This window comes from Protopterus annectens, chromosome 10.part0, assembly GCF_019279795.1.
Source record: "Protopterus annectens isolate FY-2018-M chromosome 10.part0, PAN1.0, whole genome shotgun sequence".
Taxonomy (NCBI): Eukaryota; Metazoa; Chordata; order Ceratodontiformes; family Protopteridae; genus Protopterus; species Protopterus annectens.
Genome location: NC_056744.1, coordinates 316,074,107 through 316,089,705, shown reverse-complemented (window position 1 = coordinate 316,089,705; position 15,599 = coordinate 316,074,107). Strand labels below are relative to the sequence as shown.

At 38.3% G+C, this 15,599-nt stretch overlaps 1 protein-coding gene across 1 annotated transcript in view; it reads left to right on the top strand.

Moving 5' to 3' along the window:
- CCHR10.PART0H1orf112 (chromosome chr10.part0 C1orf112 homolog) overlaps positions 1 to 15,214 on the top strand; it is a 2,885,111-nt gene extending 2,869,897 nt beyond the window's left edge. The window contains exon 27 of the mRNA XM_044086752.1: positions 14,488 to 15,214. Coding sequence (XP_043942687.1) covers positions 14,488 to 14,718 — 231 coding nt within the window. The 3' untranslated portion in view covers positions 14,719 to 15,214. The remainder of the gene's footprint in view (positions 1 to 14,487) is intronic.
- The last annotated feature ends 385 nt before the right edge of the window (positions 15,215 to 15,599 follow it).

Sequence of the window (15,599 nt, the reverse complement as noted above, 5' to 3'; positions counted from 1 at the left end):
TTATACAACACTACAGGTAAACTACTGGACACCAGTAAATGAAAACAATGGAGCAATATACTGTCATCACCAGAGGAAACACTACTGGTAAACTACTGCACACCAATAAATGAAAACAATGGAGCAATATGCTGTCATCAACAGAGGAAACAACACTACAGGTAAACTACTGCACACCAATAAATGAAAACAATGGAGCAATATACTGTCATCAACAGAGGAAACAACACTACAGGTGAACTACTGCACACCAATAAATGAAAACAACAGAGCAATATACTGTCATCAACAGAGGAAACAACACTACAGGTAAACTACTGGACACCAATAAATGAAAACAACAGAGCAATATACTGTCATCAACAGCGGAAACAACACTACAGGTAAACTACTGGACACCAGTAAATGAAAACAGTGTAGCAATATACTGTCATCAACAGAAGAAACAACACTACAGGTAAACTACTGGACAGCAATAAATGAAAACAATGGAGCAATATACTGTCATCAACAAAAGAAACAACACTACAGGTAAACTACTGTACACCAATAAATGAAAACAACAGAGCAATATACTGTCATCAACAGGAGAAACAACACTACAGGACACCAATAAATGAAAGCAACAGAGCAATATACTGTCATCAACAGAAGAAACAACATTACAGGTAAACTACTGGACACCAATAAATGAAAACAACAGAGCAATATACTGTCATCAACAGAAGAAACAACACTACAGGTAAACTATTGGACACCAATAAATGAAAACAACAGAGCAATATACTGTCATCAACAGAAGAAACAACACTACAGGTAAACTACTGGACACCAATAAATCAAAACAACGGAGCAATATACTGTCATCAACAGAGGAAACAACACTACAGGTAAACTACTGGACACCAATAAATGAAAACAACGGAGCAATATACTGTCATCAACAGCGGAAACAACACTACAGGTAAACTACTGGACACCAATAAATGAAAACAACGGAGCAATATACTGTCATCAACAGAAGAACCAACACTACAGGCAAACTACTGGACACCAATAAATGAAAACAATAGAGCAATATACTGTCAGCAACAGAAGAAACAACACTATAGGCAAACTACTGGACACCAATAAATGAAAATAATGGAGCAATTTACTGTCATCAACAGAAGAAACAACACTACAGGAACAAAAAACTATCAACAAAAATAAGAAAATCTGAAAGCAGAAACAACTTATTTTAAACCAACATCATGAATATTCAGTGCACCTGTAACATTTTATGTTACAGAAAACAAAGATAAATGAACATTACATTAGTAAACATATACATTTAATTGCTCTCATTAAAACATTATAGTTTCCATAAACTATTACTAAACGTATACATTTAGTTCTCATTAAAATATTATAGTTTTCATAATTTAGAATGTTTCAATAAAATGTTAATGGAAAAGAAATACGTCGCAACAATGTTGTGTCTTTTGCCTTTTCCCGGTTAGGGGTCGCCATAGTGGAACTTCAGTCCGCTAATGATTGGCAGTTGCATCGTAACAATATAGTTCTAAAATTAAATAAGGGACTATTTTATGTCAAAACTATTGTAGAAATTATAAAAAAAAAGTTAACGGAATCCTTTTTTTTGTTTTATATAGCCACTAGTAGTCCATTTTCGAAGTGCAGTAATGCCCTCCAGGCTGTGTTAATGTGTAATTAACGGCTTTCCAGGAGTGGACAGGCCCTCTGCCTGCAGCATCAGGCCTCATCACACCCTTGGGTGGGCGTTAATTACACATTAACCCTGTCAGGCACACACACTGGGAAGAATGGATTACTGACCCAAAGGTTTTTTAATGATGGCCTGCAAGTAAGTAAGGGAAACAAGCTCCTGACAAAAATCAAGAAGTGCTTACATTTTTAGGTCTCAATCCCATGAGCCTATCAGACAGGCAAAAAGTACAAGTGGTCTTGTTTGTTAATACACTAACACTCAGGACTTGAAAAACAGGAAGGTTGAACTTCAGTTAATACATCAGCATCAGTATAGTATTGTTGTTACAGAAACTGACTGTGAGGAATTTGTCTGAGTGGTTTATTTAACATAAGACTAAGCGCAGATGCCATGTTACTCATACACAAATCCTTGGCATCCTACTTGGAAAAAACAGGATAATGTATTAGAAATATGGAGTGTGGTATTAAGGAATGTAAACTAGTGGGGTTCTTGAAGTGTAGTGCATGATAATTTCCTTAATTACCTGTTTGGTATTCTGGATTCATTCCCTACTATGCTTTTTGGAGACTTCGACTATCCTTAGACTGATTGGACTTTACGACAAACAACATCAGAGAGAATTACTTCCTTGGCGTACTTAGTGCATGTAACTTTGTATAACACATGCAAAGTCCTACAATATTATTCAATACACTCGACTTACTGTTTGCTAATGAGTCCCTAGTTAACGACTTACATATCTTATAGCCCTTGCGAACATTAAATCATTCTAATTTCCTCTTCATGACATCTAGGTATTTCAAACACCAGAGAATAATTTAGTATTACAACTCAGATATTGGACACTGAAAGACAGCTGACTGAGTTGAATTTGTATTGTATGAACCTGGTCAGTGTGGTAAATTGGCATCTTTTTTAGACACTTGTCACAAAGGAGACACTAGAAATATTTGGTAGGACAGTAATGTAGAGAGACTTTAGAAAAAAAAACTGAGGTTGTAAATGTTATACAAGACTTGTAGAACACTTCACTATAAAAAGTGCTTAAGTGAAGTCTTGAGACAGCTGAAGCTAGAGTTAAAAGTTAAAAAGAAAACTTATGAGCATGTCTTAATACCAAAAACAACAAGAAACTATTTTATAAGTGTTTTAAATGCCTTTAAAAAGAAAATTACTGCAGTTGGTTCCCTTACGGTCATTGGCGTTTTACTAGCATCTCCAGCTGACATTGTAGAAAAACTAACTCTCGTCATAACCACATAAACTTCAACAATATACGTGTTCGTAATTTTCTTATTCTCAATCAGGTAATGACAGACTGTCTTGTGATTACACATGAAGATGTAACCTGTACTCTAAGTAAAGTTAAAAAACATGTTCAAGTGGTCCAGGTAATATTTCAGGGGAGTTTTTAAGTGTTATCTCAACTAATATTGTTACTTTCTTAGATCACATGTTCAACAAACTCTTAAGGCTTTCTGTGGTTCCAGAAGATTGGAGAAAGGCTATGTTTTACCCCCATAAATAAAGGGAGAAACAGGTAGTATCAATTTATAGACCGATTAAGCTTAACTTCCAATGTGCCTTGAAAGGTGTGTGCAGCAACTGCTACTAAGGAAAATTAAGTACAATATTCACCTAGATAAAGCACAATACTGCTTTGTTAGGGACGTTGAACTTTAACACCCCTTGTATTTGTGTATGAAAAAAGCTGCCCTCCTTGCTGAACCAGAAGTAATAGTGCACAGTGTATTAAATATTTCCAAAACATTTGACAACTTGCTTCACATTCAGACTATGGAGTGTTTGCTTCAAATTGGTGTTTATTGCACTGTTAACTGCGTCGATATTTGAGTAAAACATAGGAAGCAATGTGGCTCACTGTATTTTGGAACCTTCTTTGTTTGGTATGGTCCAGTCATCCATGCTAATTTCTGGATCTCAAAGTATGGTAATGACAACAAAATAGGAGTCGTAGTAAACAGTATTACATGTAGAGGATTTGATTACATACCTGAAAGGCACTGAAGACTGGGTTAAAGTTTTAATGTAAGTAAATATAAAGTTGTTACTATGTTTGCCAGTACTGGCATATAGATTGGTCATCAACCTCTTCAAGTGGTAGCTTATATTAAGGATCATGGTGTCAGAGCTGGAGTTGGTCTGACTAAGAAACACACATTATTGTGATAAAGGCAAAAAACATGCAACAATTCAGGGAACTAAAAACGTGGACTCCAGAGAGATATTTTATATTTCAGTTGTACAACCTATACTAGAATATAATGGAGTTTTTTATCATCTAAACTTTACTGATATTGGCATGTCATAATCAAGTCAATGGAGATGTACAAATAAGATGAACAGTATAGCTGATTTTTCTCATAAGGCAAACTAAAACAACTGAATTTGAGAGGAAAGATGGCTATGACAGCTATTTTAAATATGGAGATTAAAGAAAGAAACTGGTTTAACTATTAAAATGCCACACAGTAAGACTAGAGGTAGAGAAGAACAGGGCATGTCAAAGAGAGAAGTATTTAACACAATTTTTTTCCCCAAGTATTGGAATAATCTGCTACTTGGGAATTAGAAAAAAAACACACAGATACTGTTAACGTTAAACTGGACAAGTATATGAGAAATATGAAATATGTCCATGCTATCCAGATCTTTGCACTCCTATGCTGCAAAATAACTGACCCTAAGGTATACAGTGAATAATTACTTTCTATAAATACTCTGGTGTACCCAACTGTTGATACTTTTCCCTTCTTCCACAGTTTTGTCAGAGGCATCTCTCTACTGGTATGACTGAATCTTTACTGATGTAACTGTTGACTTCTTTGTCATGGAAAGGTTTGGAGCGTACACATGGGTGTGCTCTTTCAGTTAACAAAGCCTTCTGTGGAATACCAGTCTAGTTGCATATTATCAGCTCCTCTGAATAACTGCTTCAGACTTCTATTTTTCCAGCCTTTTGATATTTGACTTGATATATCACCCCCCCTCAAGTGCAGCACCACTGAGTGCATGTGATTTCTTTTCTTCTTTAAAGTTACTGAAAGGCATCTCCTATAAAAGCTGTAATTTGAAGTACTTTTAGCTGAATTGCTGCATGATTCTTCCCAGCCAGAACGTTTTGTTCTCCTTTTCATGCTTTTTCTCTTCTTGTTTCCCCATCGTTTTTCTTTGCTAGTATCCAAGCAGTATAGTTACTACTTAATAACTTAATTTTACCAATACTGATCATTTTTTTCACAGTTTTTATGCTTAGAGAGCTCTTGTTAACCTGCAGCTTGGTATACAGCTATCTGGGAACAAAAGACAGCGAGATTTGAGCTTTGTTGTGTTGACCATTGTTGAAGTTGGTCATTTTAAGTATTCCTGCACTCTGTTTGCATCTTGAACTCCAACTTGATTTATGTTATTTATATACTTTTAATGGTAGGGCCACCTGTCCACATTGCCTCACACGTGGGTTTTTTTTTGGCCTTTTCATCTATTGTTAGGCACCTGCCATAATTGAAGGACACCTTTGTATTGTTAAATAATCTCTTGATGTAAAGTGGGTTTGCTGCATTACTTACTATCAATACCAGGATGAGGAGGCAATTGGATGTGTCTCCTGCATGCATATTGTGGCAATCCTTGACTGGTGACTCTCTGTGGTTATGCCTCATGAGAGAGGTTCTTGTGACTACTCTCCCTCTTAATAAGATGACTTTTTTCATTCTTGAGCCCTCCCCTACCCCATGTAAAATGGCACCCTGGATGTCCACTTCTGTACTTCTTTTAGCCTGCATCACCAAACACTTCAAGCCATGAATGTTGATAGGTACAGCGATTTCTTGTTAACTTATGTCCAAGAGAAAACAAGAAGGGACCATTGGCTGCAGCATCTTTCCTCTTCTTTTATTGGGCATCTGTGCTGACACTCTGGGTTCATTCTTAAACTCAGGAACTGATGCAGTGATCAAAAGGCTTTCTTTGAGCAATGAGCTGTCTCAGCACAGATTTTTATGATATATACTGTGTATATTTATTTTTATTTTATTTATTTTACATTTGTTGACCGAGAAAGTCCGACTGGAACGAGGTCCATTTACAGCGGAGGCCCGGGGAGAAAAGCTCCACATTAAACAATATGTACAGTGGTAATTATACAATCAAAAGATATGTCATACAAGAAATAATAAATTTACAATGGCTTGTTCCAAGCAAGCTTAATTGACCCATAGTAGGTCCTGTATGACCGTATTTGAGGCCTTAGGAGAAAAAACTCCACATTAAACAATACAATCAACAGAGACATCACGCAAGACGTAATAAATTTTCAATGGTTTGTACCAAGCAAGCTTAATTTACCCATAGTAGGCCCTGTATGGCAGTATTAGAGGAGTTTTTAGTACTGTATTATAGAGACAATAAGCAGAGAAGAGAGGAAGGTAGGAAAGATTTGAGGAGAGCAGGAAAGCATTTATGTGCTGCAAGGACAGAGCCAGGAATGCAAGAGGTGTGATTTAAGTGACTTTTTGAACAGCGAGATGGTGCTGAAGAGATATTCTGGGGTGGTTATTCCACTTTCTAGCTATGGTATGAGAGAAAAGAGCTTTCCCTGCAGTATTGTTGGCGTTGGATATACATAGAAGGGTTTTGTTGGATGAGCGGAGAGGACAGTTTGCTGAATATTGATTTAGTAGTTGGTTTAGGGCTGGAATCTTGTGGAGATTCTTTAGGATGTTGAAGGTGATAACTAGTTGGTGATAACTAATTGAGGAAGTTCTAACCACTGTAGCTGCTTTAGGGCAAGGCAGTGATGGCTTCTAAAAGTAGAGTTATTGGCGAATTTTGCAATCTTATTGTAACATGACTCTAGTTTGTCCAGGTCTGTTTTCCTAATGTGTATTACGATTGGGGATTAGGGTTACCACCTGTCCCACTTTGCGAGGGACAGTCCCTCTTTGGGCAGTTATGTCCTGACAAAAAATTTAAAAAATGGCAAATGTCCTGAGATTTTAGGACAAAATTATTTTCTATATTTTATGTAATAGTTGCATAAAACAGTTATTCGGTATCTAAAATACCTAAATGTTATAAGAAACAGAATAAGTGACTAAAATGCTACAAAACTAAGCTGTTATTTAGGCAAAAAAGTTAAGTTCTATCCTTTGTACTGACCATGGGTATGTGTCGGCCTGTACAATCTGATGTTTGTGCCAAAAATGTCCCACTTTGGCCATTTGAAAAGGTGGCAACCCTATTGGGGATGCATACATTAGGGTAGACAAAAGGTGGGTTTGGGCTAGGGTGACTGGTACTTGGTCTGATAGGAAGTTTTTGTGTTTATATGAAGTTCCTAATTTTTTATGTACTTTCTTAATGGTTTGAGAGATATGGACATCAAAGTGAAGATCTTTATCTATTTCAACACCAAGGAGCTTATTATGGGGAGAGGGAGAAATTGTGGTGCCGTTTTTGGAGGTGATAGTGAAGGAAAGGTGTGGTTCTGGATTTGTTGGGGCTGAATAGGATTAATTTGGCCTTGTTGGGGTTTAGAATCTGTTAGATATCAGTAATCCATTTTTCAATGGAGCTGAAGGATTTCTGGTTAAGTTTTTGAAGAGTGGTTAGGGATGGGGCTGAGCAGATTAGGGTGGAGTCATCTGCGTACTGTATAAGTGATGCATGCAGGGTGGAGGTGTGTAGTTTGTTGATGAAAATGGTGAATAGTAGAGGCCCCAGTATTGAGCCTTGTGGAAAACCTATGGTAGTTGGTAATAGAGGTGATAGTACAGCTTGCCATTTGACTGTTTCCTATCAGAGAGATAGTTTTTGAACCAGGCAGTAGTGGAGGCCAAGGACATGGAGGATAGAGTGTCTAAAAGTAGGTTATGTGAGGCCATGTCAAATGCCTTAGAGAGAGCTAAGAATATGGCTGATACCAAGTTGTTGTTTCTAAGTTGGTTAACCTGGTTAGTAAAGGAGAGAAGAGCACTAGTTGTACTGTGGTTTGAGTGAAATCTATATCGGTATCTAATCTATATGAAGTTGTTGTTTCTAAGTTGGTTAACCTGGTTAGTAAAAGAGAGAAGAGCACTAGCTGTACTGTGGTTTGGGTGGAATCTATATCGGTATCTAATTTATATGAAGTTGTTGTTTCTAAGTTGGTTAACCTGGTTAGTAAAAGAGAGAAGAGCACTAGTTGTACTGTGGTTTGGGCAGAAGCCATGCTGTGTGAAGGAGAGATTGTGAGATTAAGAAGTGCATCACTTGGGTGTGAATACATTTCTCAAGGAGCTTGGAAAAGGGGATAGGATAGCAATGGGACGGTAGTTTGATAGCTCGTAGGAGTTGGCGCCTTTGTGTAGGGGGGTAATATATGACACTTTCCATAGTTGGGGGAATGTAAGCTTCTTGTATGGAGTGTTTAATCAGAATTGAGACAGGGTAGGCTAGGGACTCTGCGGCTAATTTTAGGAAATTAGCAGGTAAACCATTTGCTACAAGAGTGGTAGGTTTTAGTTTTGAGAGTAGTTTTTTAACTGTGGAGGTTGGTACGGGTGAGAGTGTAAAGGAAGGTATATTGATGTGATCTATAGTGGGAGTAGATATAGAGTTATTGTTAGCTGGGTAGATAATGACAGAATAGATTGTGTGAAGTGATGGTTAAACTGAGAAGCTATGCTGTCATTATTAGTGTTGGTGTTGGGAGCTGGGGTGGTAGTTTTGCTGGGTTTCAGAAGGGAATTGATAACTTGCCAGAACTTTTGGGGGGTTTTGGAATGTTTGTTTTGGATACCTAGGAAGTAGCTTTGTTTATTTTTTGGCCTGATTCTGAAGTTGTTGATAGTTTTGTCTGTCTAGGCTAATGTTATTCTTTTTCCAGATGTTCCAGGCATTGTCTCTGGCTTTTAGTAAGGCTTTTGTGGTCCTATTCAGTCAAGGGGCATAGTTTAGTTTAGTTCTAAGTTTTCTAATGGGAGTTACTGCATTAAGAACATTCATAAAACTATTGAAAAGCTCATCTGCTTGGTCTAATGCTAGAGTTTGTAGTGGGTGCCAGTTACATTGTTATGTTGTTACATACTGTTAAGGATTTGTGAATTTACCTTATACAGTATGGGTTTGGGTATGTTTACCTGTTTACGAAAGAGGAATGTGGGGCAGTGATCGCTAACTTCATTAGGTAGGCAGCCCACATGGTAATTTGGCTTGGGGAAATTTACTAAAGTCCAATCGAGGATTGATTGTTTTTGGGATTTTTTTTTGTCAACTCTGGTGGATTCTTGGATTAGTTGTGAGAATCCAAATAAGTTAATATGGTTTGAGGGATTGTTAGAGTTGCAGGATAGCCAGTCTAGGTTTAGGTCGCCTAACAGGATAGTTTCTTGGGGCAGGTTGACTGTAGCCCATTGTAAGATTTCCCTATTATAGGAGAGTTATTTCCCGGAGGATGTTGATAACAGGATAGTTTCTTGGGGCAGGTTGACTGTAGCCCATTGTAAGATTTCCCTATCATAGGAGAGTTGTTTCCTAGAGGGATAAAACTGCAGAGGATGTTGATAACAGGCTAGTTTCTTGGGGCAGGTTGACTGTAGCCCATTGTAAGATTTCCCTATCGTAGGAGAGTTGTTTCCTGGAGGGGTACAACTGCAGAGGATGTTGATAACAGGATAGTTTCTTGGGGCAGGTTGACTGTAGCCCATTGTAAGATTTCCCTATCATAGGAGAGTTATTTCCTGGAGGGGTACAACTGCAGAGGATGTTGATAACAGGCTAGTTTCTTGGGGCAGGTTGACTCTAGCCCATTGTAAGATTTCCCTATCATAGGAGAGTTGTTTCCTGGAGGGATACAACTGCAGAGGATGTTGATAACAGGATAGTTTCTTGGGGCAGGTTGACTGTAGCCCATTGTAAGATTTCCCTATCATAGGAGAGTTATTTCCTGGAGGGGTAGAACTGCAGAGGATGTTGATAACAGGATAGTTTATTGGGGCAGGTTGACACTAGCCCATTGTAAGATTTCCCTATCATAGGAGAGTTATTTCCTGGAGGGATACAACTGCAGAGGATGTTGATAACAGGATAGTTTCTTGGGGCAGGTTGACTGTAGCCCATTGTAAGATTTCCCTATCATAGGAGAGTTGTTTCCTGGAGGGGTACAACTGCAGAGGATGTTGATAACAGGATAGTTTCTTGGGGCAGGTTGACTGTAGCCCATTGTAAGATTTCCCTATCATAGGAGAGTTGTTTCCTGGAGGGATACAACTGCAGAGGATGTTGATAACAGGATAGTTTCTTGGGGCAGGTTGACTGTAGCCCATTGTAAGATTTCCTTATCGTAGGAGAGTTGTTTCCTGGAAGGATACAACTGCAGAGGATGTTGATAACAGGATAGTTTCTTGGGGAAGGTTGACTGTAGCCCATTGTAAGATTTCCCTGTCATAGGAGAGTTATTTCCTGGAGGGGTACAACTGCAGAGGAGGTTGATTCTCGTTTTGTTTTTATGGATAAAACAGAGCCTACTGTTTCGGCATTCAGAAATTTGGGAAGTAGGGTTTGCAGAGGCTGGAGGTTGACTGTGTTTTTAAATATAATTGCAACTCCGCCTCCCTTTCTGGCATTTCTGTCTAGTCTTAGGATGCTATAGCCTGGTGAGAGAATTTCATTTTAGGTGATTGGTTTTAGCCAGGTCTCAGTAATGGTTAGTATATCTGGGGAGTAGTGGGCTATGAATGTGTGTAGGTCATGTAGTTTGTTAACCTAAACTCAATAAGTATATCTAATAATAAGGTCTGATTTCTGTTTGTGTAGAGAATGTTGTTCCATGGACGTGGGTTGGGGTGTATGTATCCTGAGATTAGTAGCCATTTTTTAAGGAATATTTTTGAGTTTTATAGCATGTGCTAGGTCTGTATTTACTCTAGATAATGTTACTCTGTTGAGAGTTAGTGTGGTGTGTCTTTTGTATATATAAAATAATGAGTTGTCATTAAATAGTGTGGAGCTGATTACAACATGTATGTGTGTATAAGTATGTGTTATGTGGACGGTATTGTTTAATGGTATGTTAGTGTGTATGGATGTGGTGTAGGCTAGAGTAGTGAGAGTTAGTAGTGGTAGTGTGCCTTGCATGATTTGTTTAGGTGGAGCTTTGGTTTTTACAAATATTGTGATTGCGGAAATAGGGTGAGTGTGGTAGGGGTGGGATCTTAGGTTTTTAGTTTGGATATTGAGTGGGGAGTTTAGTTTGGGTGTGGTTGGGTGTAATTATAGAAGGTTGCTGATTGGTGCAGAGAGTGGTCAGGTAATCAGGGGATAGTATAAGTTTAGTTGCACTGGGGGTGGGTGAGAATTGGGAGTATGGTAGGGGAGTGGAGTGAGCCAAGCACAGCGATGTGAACGGAGCAGGTTCAGCCAGGCCATGAGACTACAGAAAACAATGTGAGAAAGTGGGTAAAGTAATCACTCTTTCCTTGGTAATACTGCTTCACTGTTCCCACTGTTAGGTACTAGTTGCCCTGTTACTTTGAGTTTCCCCACCTAAAAAGCTCATAGATTAATAGAACCTTTTCAGTTTTGCTAAACAGCTCTTGTGTTATCCCACACAAAATTTCAAGTCTTAACAGAAGCTTTGCGATTGAACAGTCAGCTTCTGTTAAACCAACCCACCCAACAGATCAAAACTGTAACAGAAAGCTTCTGTCTTTTAGCAGACAGTTTAAATCCCAACAGTAAGGGCTATGGGGAGTTAAGTATTATTTCACCAGTGCTACGGGGCTCCAGAACGGTGCACTACACTTATGGCAGGAGTGAATCTGTGTATATATGTTTGTCAAAACTTGCTAAGTGAACCTCAAGAAATTTAGTGAGAGAGAGATTACTTTTTTGTTTTTTTTTTCTCATACTTTAAGTGGTCGTACATTGTGCCATAAAGCCACAGCATCCCCACACAATATGATCAGTTATGGCTATCATTTGCCTCTTTTTACTGTTTCCTTCATCACTTCCTAAAGTAATAATGGGACCATCCTACTTGTACATTTCCTCTTATTTGCTAAGCATATTCACTTCTGCCATCGTCATCAGTTTGGAGAGCATGGATTAAGGTGTATTCAAACTGCTTCCAAGCGCTATAATACAGATTTTTGATCTCTTTATTTTCATACAATCACTTGATGTTGACTAAACCCCACCCCCCACCTTCATCTGTACACTGTTCAGCAGTTTACCAAAGTACTTGTTGCATATAGGTGGGAGATGTTTAAAAGTGGACTGACCACTACCTTTATATCCACTTAGATCTGTAAACAGATTTGTAAAACAGGATGGTATTATGGCATGGTAAGAACTAAGTTGTTGGGACCTTAAGATGTTAGTTTGTTCTGTGCTAACAGTCTGGGAATGTTTGTATACATTTTTACTGATAAGTTCATATTGTTCTCAATTACCAGCGATGTAACTTATCAATCAGATGACTGGACGGCAGTACTACTGTTCAATAAATTAAGCAAGTTATGTTTCAGCCCTGACACATTTTACTGGCTTAAGAACTACCTTGAAAAAATAGGACCTTTCAGGTGTGTCCTGATAACTCCTATTTAGAACAAAGCTCCTACAGTACAGGGGTGTGATGTTGGCAGGTGTGTGCTGATAACTCCTATTTAGAACAAAGCTCTTACAGTACAACGGTGCAATGTTGTCAGGTGTGTGCTGATAACTCCTATTTAGAACAAAGCACCTACAGTACAGGGGTGTGATGTTGGCAGGTGTGTGCGCTAACCCCTATTTAGAACAAAGCTCTTACAGTACAGCGGTGCAATGTTGTCAGGTGTGTGCTGATAACTCCTATTTAGAACAAAGCTCTTACAGTTCAGCGGTGCAATGTTGTCAGGTGGGTGCTGATAACTCCTATTTAGAACAAAGCTCTTACAGTTCAGCGGTGCAATGTTGTCAGGTGGGTGCTGATAACTCCTATTTAGAACAAAGCTCCTACAGTACAGGGGTGTGATGTTGGCAGGTGTGTGCGCTGATAACTCCTATTTAGAACAAAGCTCTTACAGTACAGCGGTGCAATGTTGTCAGGTGTGTGCTGATAACTCCTATTTAGAACAAAGCTCTTACAGTTCAGCGGTGCAATGTTGTCAGGTGGGTGCTGATAACTCCTATTTAGAACAAAGCTCCTACAGTACAGGGGTGTTATGTTGTCAGGTGTGTGCTGATAACTCCTATTTAGAACAAAGCTCCTACAGTTCAGCGGTGCAATGTTGTCAGGTGGGTGCTGATAACTCCTATTTAGAACAAAGCTCCTACAGTACAGGGGTGTGATGTTGTCAGGTGGGTGCTGATCACTCCTATTTAGAAGAAAGCTCCTACAGTACAGCGGTGCAATGTCAGGTGTGTGCTGATAACTCCTATTTAGAACAAAGCTCCTACAGTACAGCAGTGCAATGTTGTCAGGTGTGTGCTGATAACTCCTATTTAGAACAAAGCTCCTACAATACAGCGCAACATTATTCTATTCTAGGCTCATAACACTTTTCTATACTTATAACAAATTTGCCTCTTGACTATCCTTTGTTCAGTTTGGCCATGCATGCAGATGACTTGCTACTGTTAGATCGTGCACAGATATTAATGTTTTACAGGAGAAAATGTATGTACTATGTAAAGTAAATTTTGAGAGAAACTAATTGTCAATCCTGGCAAATGCTCTTTACCACCATGCAAAAGCTATAAACCATAGCCACTATTACACTAAAAAACATTAACAGTACACTTTCTAATGTAACTAAACAGAAGTGTCTTGGTCTAATCTTTAATACTTTTCTATCCTTTACCTTGTACACAGAGATTTTTAAGTAATGAAATCCTAGCTCAGCTTAAATTATGGTGTAATGCTACCCCATCTCTTTTCATTCACATCTCATCAGGTCATTGCATGGACCATATTTCCTAGATTCATATATGGGCTGTCCATAATTTTTTTACACGTTGGAAAGAGCCTTTATATAGATTGCGATATACATGTGGAAGCATCTGTCCAACTGTCTAAGGGCTCCACCAACACTGAAGGGCTTCAAAGCTTTGCTGAAAGACAAGCCTTATTACAAAGACGTCTTGTGCGTGTTTTAAATATGAAGCTTAATTATGTTAAAGCTGAAGGAAATATATAGGCCGCAGCTGTTTTATTTACAAGCCAAGCAATTGCAACCTTGAAAATAGTTACTTTTACAGTTATGCAAATTGTATATTGCCTTTCAAAGCCGTGTTTTCATTATTCTGATCCGCTTTGCAAAAATGATGCTGATTTACGTATTGTGATTCTCATTCTTTTAAGCGTTTGTTTGCATCTTTGCTTCATCTTCTATATAATGTTCTTACTTGACTTTCCTTGGATCCTAGTTTGTGGCTGAAAAGGGTGAGTTGGCCAGTTTTCCTTTCCAGTTATCAAACTGGAAATAAATAGCTTTGATCCAGGATAAATTGACTAACTTGATCAGTGTGTGTTGTGGAATAATGCCAAGTTAGTAGCCCATGCAAAACTGAAATGGGCCTGCTTTCATCACTAGCAGTGTAGTTGGTGTTTTGGATGTCATCGTTCTGAAAAGTGTAAGCTGTAAGAAAAAAATTGAAGTAAATAAAAGATTTTCAACTTAATGCATCAAAATATTATTTTGATGCAAGTAACTTTCCATTGAACAACTGTGTAGCTTTTAATTTTTTTTTTATTTTTTTTTTTATTTCAGCCTTCATCTAAACGTGCTCGACAAGAGACAGCAGAGGAAGGTCAGTTTGAAACAGCATTAGATATGGCAGAAAGTGGTTTGCATTCTCTGGAGTCCCTGTTGCTGTCCAGTCCTGCGCCAAGCTGGGTGGCATTGAGATTACAGGCCCTTCAGACTTTAGTAGACAAGTTAAATAGCAAAGTACAACAGAACTTGTTAACACAGACGACTCCTCTGATCAGTGATGTTTAAGAATTGAATGAAGGTGGACCCACAGAAGCATCTTTAAAGCTGTTTCTTAACTTTAATAGAAGACCATAAAGACTGCTACGAGTGATTTCTTTAAGCCAGCATCTGCCATTGTGTGCTGTGCAAGCCTTCTTTCACTGGTGACGTGGATGGTAGTGGCTTTGTTATGCTTACATGGATTTCGGGATACTACATGCTTTGGTTAAATAGATGTGGCCTTTTTTTCCCACTAGTTCGTGTTAGCATTCATTGGCAGTTTGGGTGCCTGCAACTCTCAGTGCTTGTTTGTATGACAGCTAAAACAAAGAAAGATATTCTCTCCGCATTTGTTACTGGATTTTGAATAATATTGTACATATTTTCGTGTTTATACAGATGTTTGGAAGATACGTCACACATAAAGTTAATCTGTTGTAACTTTAATTTATCCATATCTGTGAAGGAATGTTTCCTACATGGGTGGGGTGAGCACTATTTTAAATACACTGTTTTTTTTTAAGTTTATTGTTCTCAGTGCTTGTAAATTGTGAGAAAAAACAGTCACATGGGCATTATAACCATGACCCAAATGTCTCCGATTCCTGGAAACTTGCATTCTTAAGAGAAATTTACACCAAGAAATTAGATCTCATCATATTTTAATATCTCATGCAATGCTAACACATAATTATCACTGTGTTTCACATTATTTTTTGTATTTTAATTTTTCATACTTCAGAAGGGTTGTAATGAGACTGATGTCTACCTTCCTCCTTCAGTGCAGTGTCTGGCCTCTTAAAAGAACATATCTTAGATGCAGTAAAAGTGGTTTCTTTTTCCTTTTAGCTGGAACAAGTATCAGTGTTTCTGTTTAACTTGAATGACTGTTCTTGGCCCAATATATG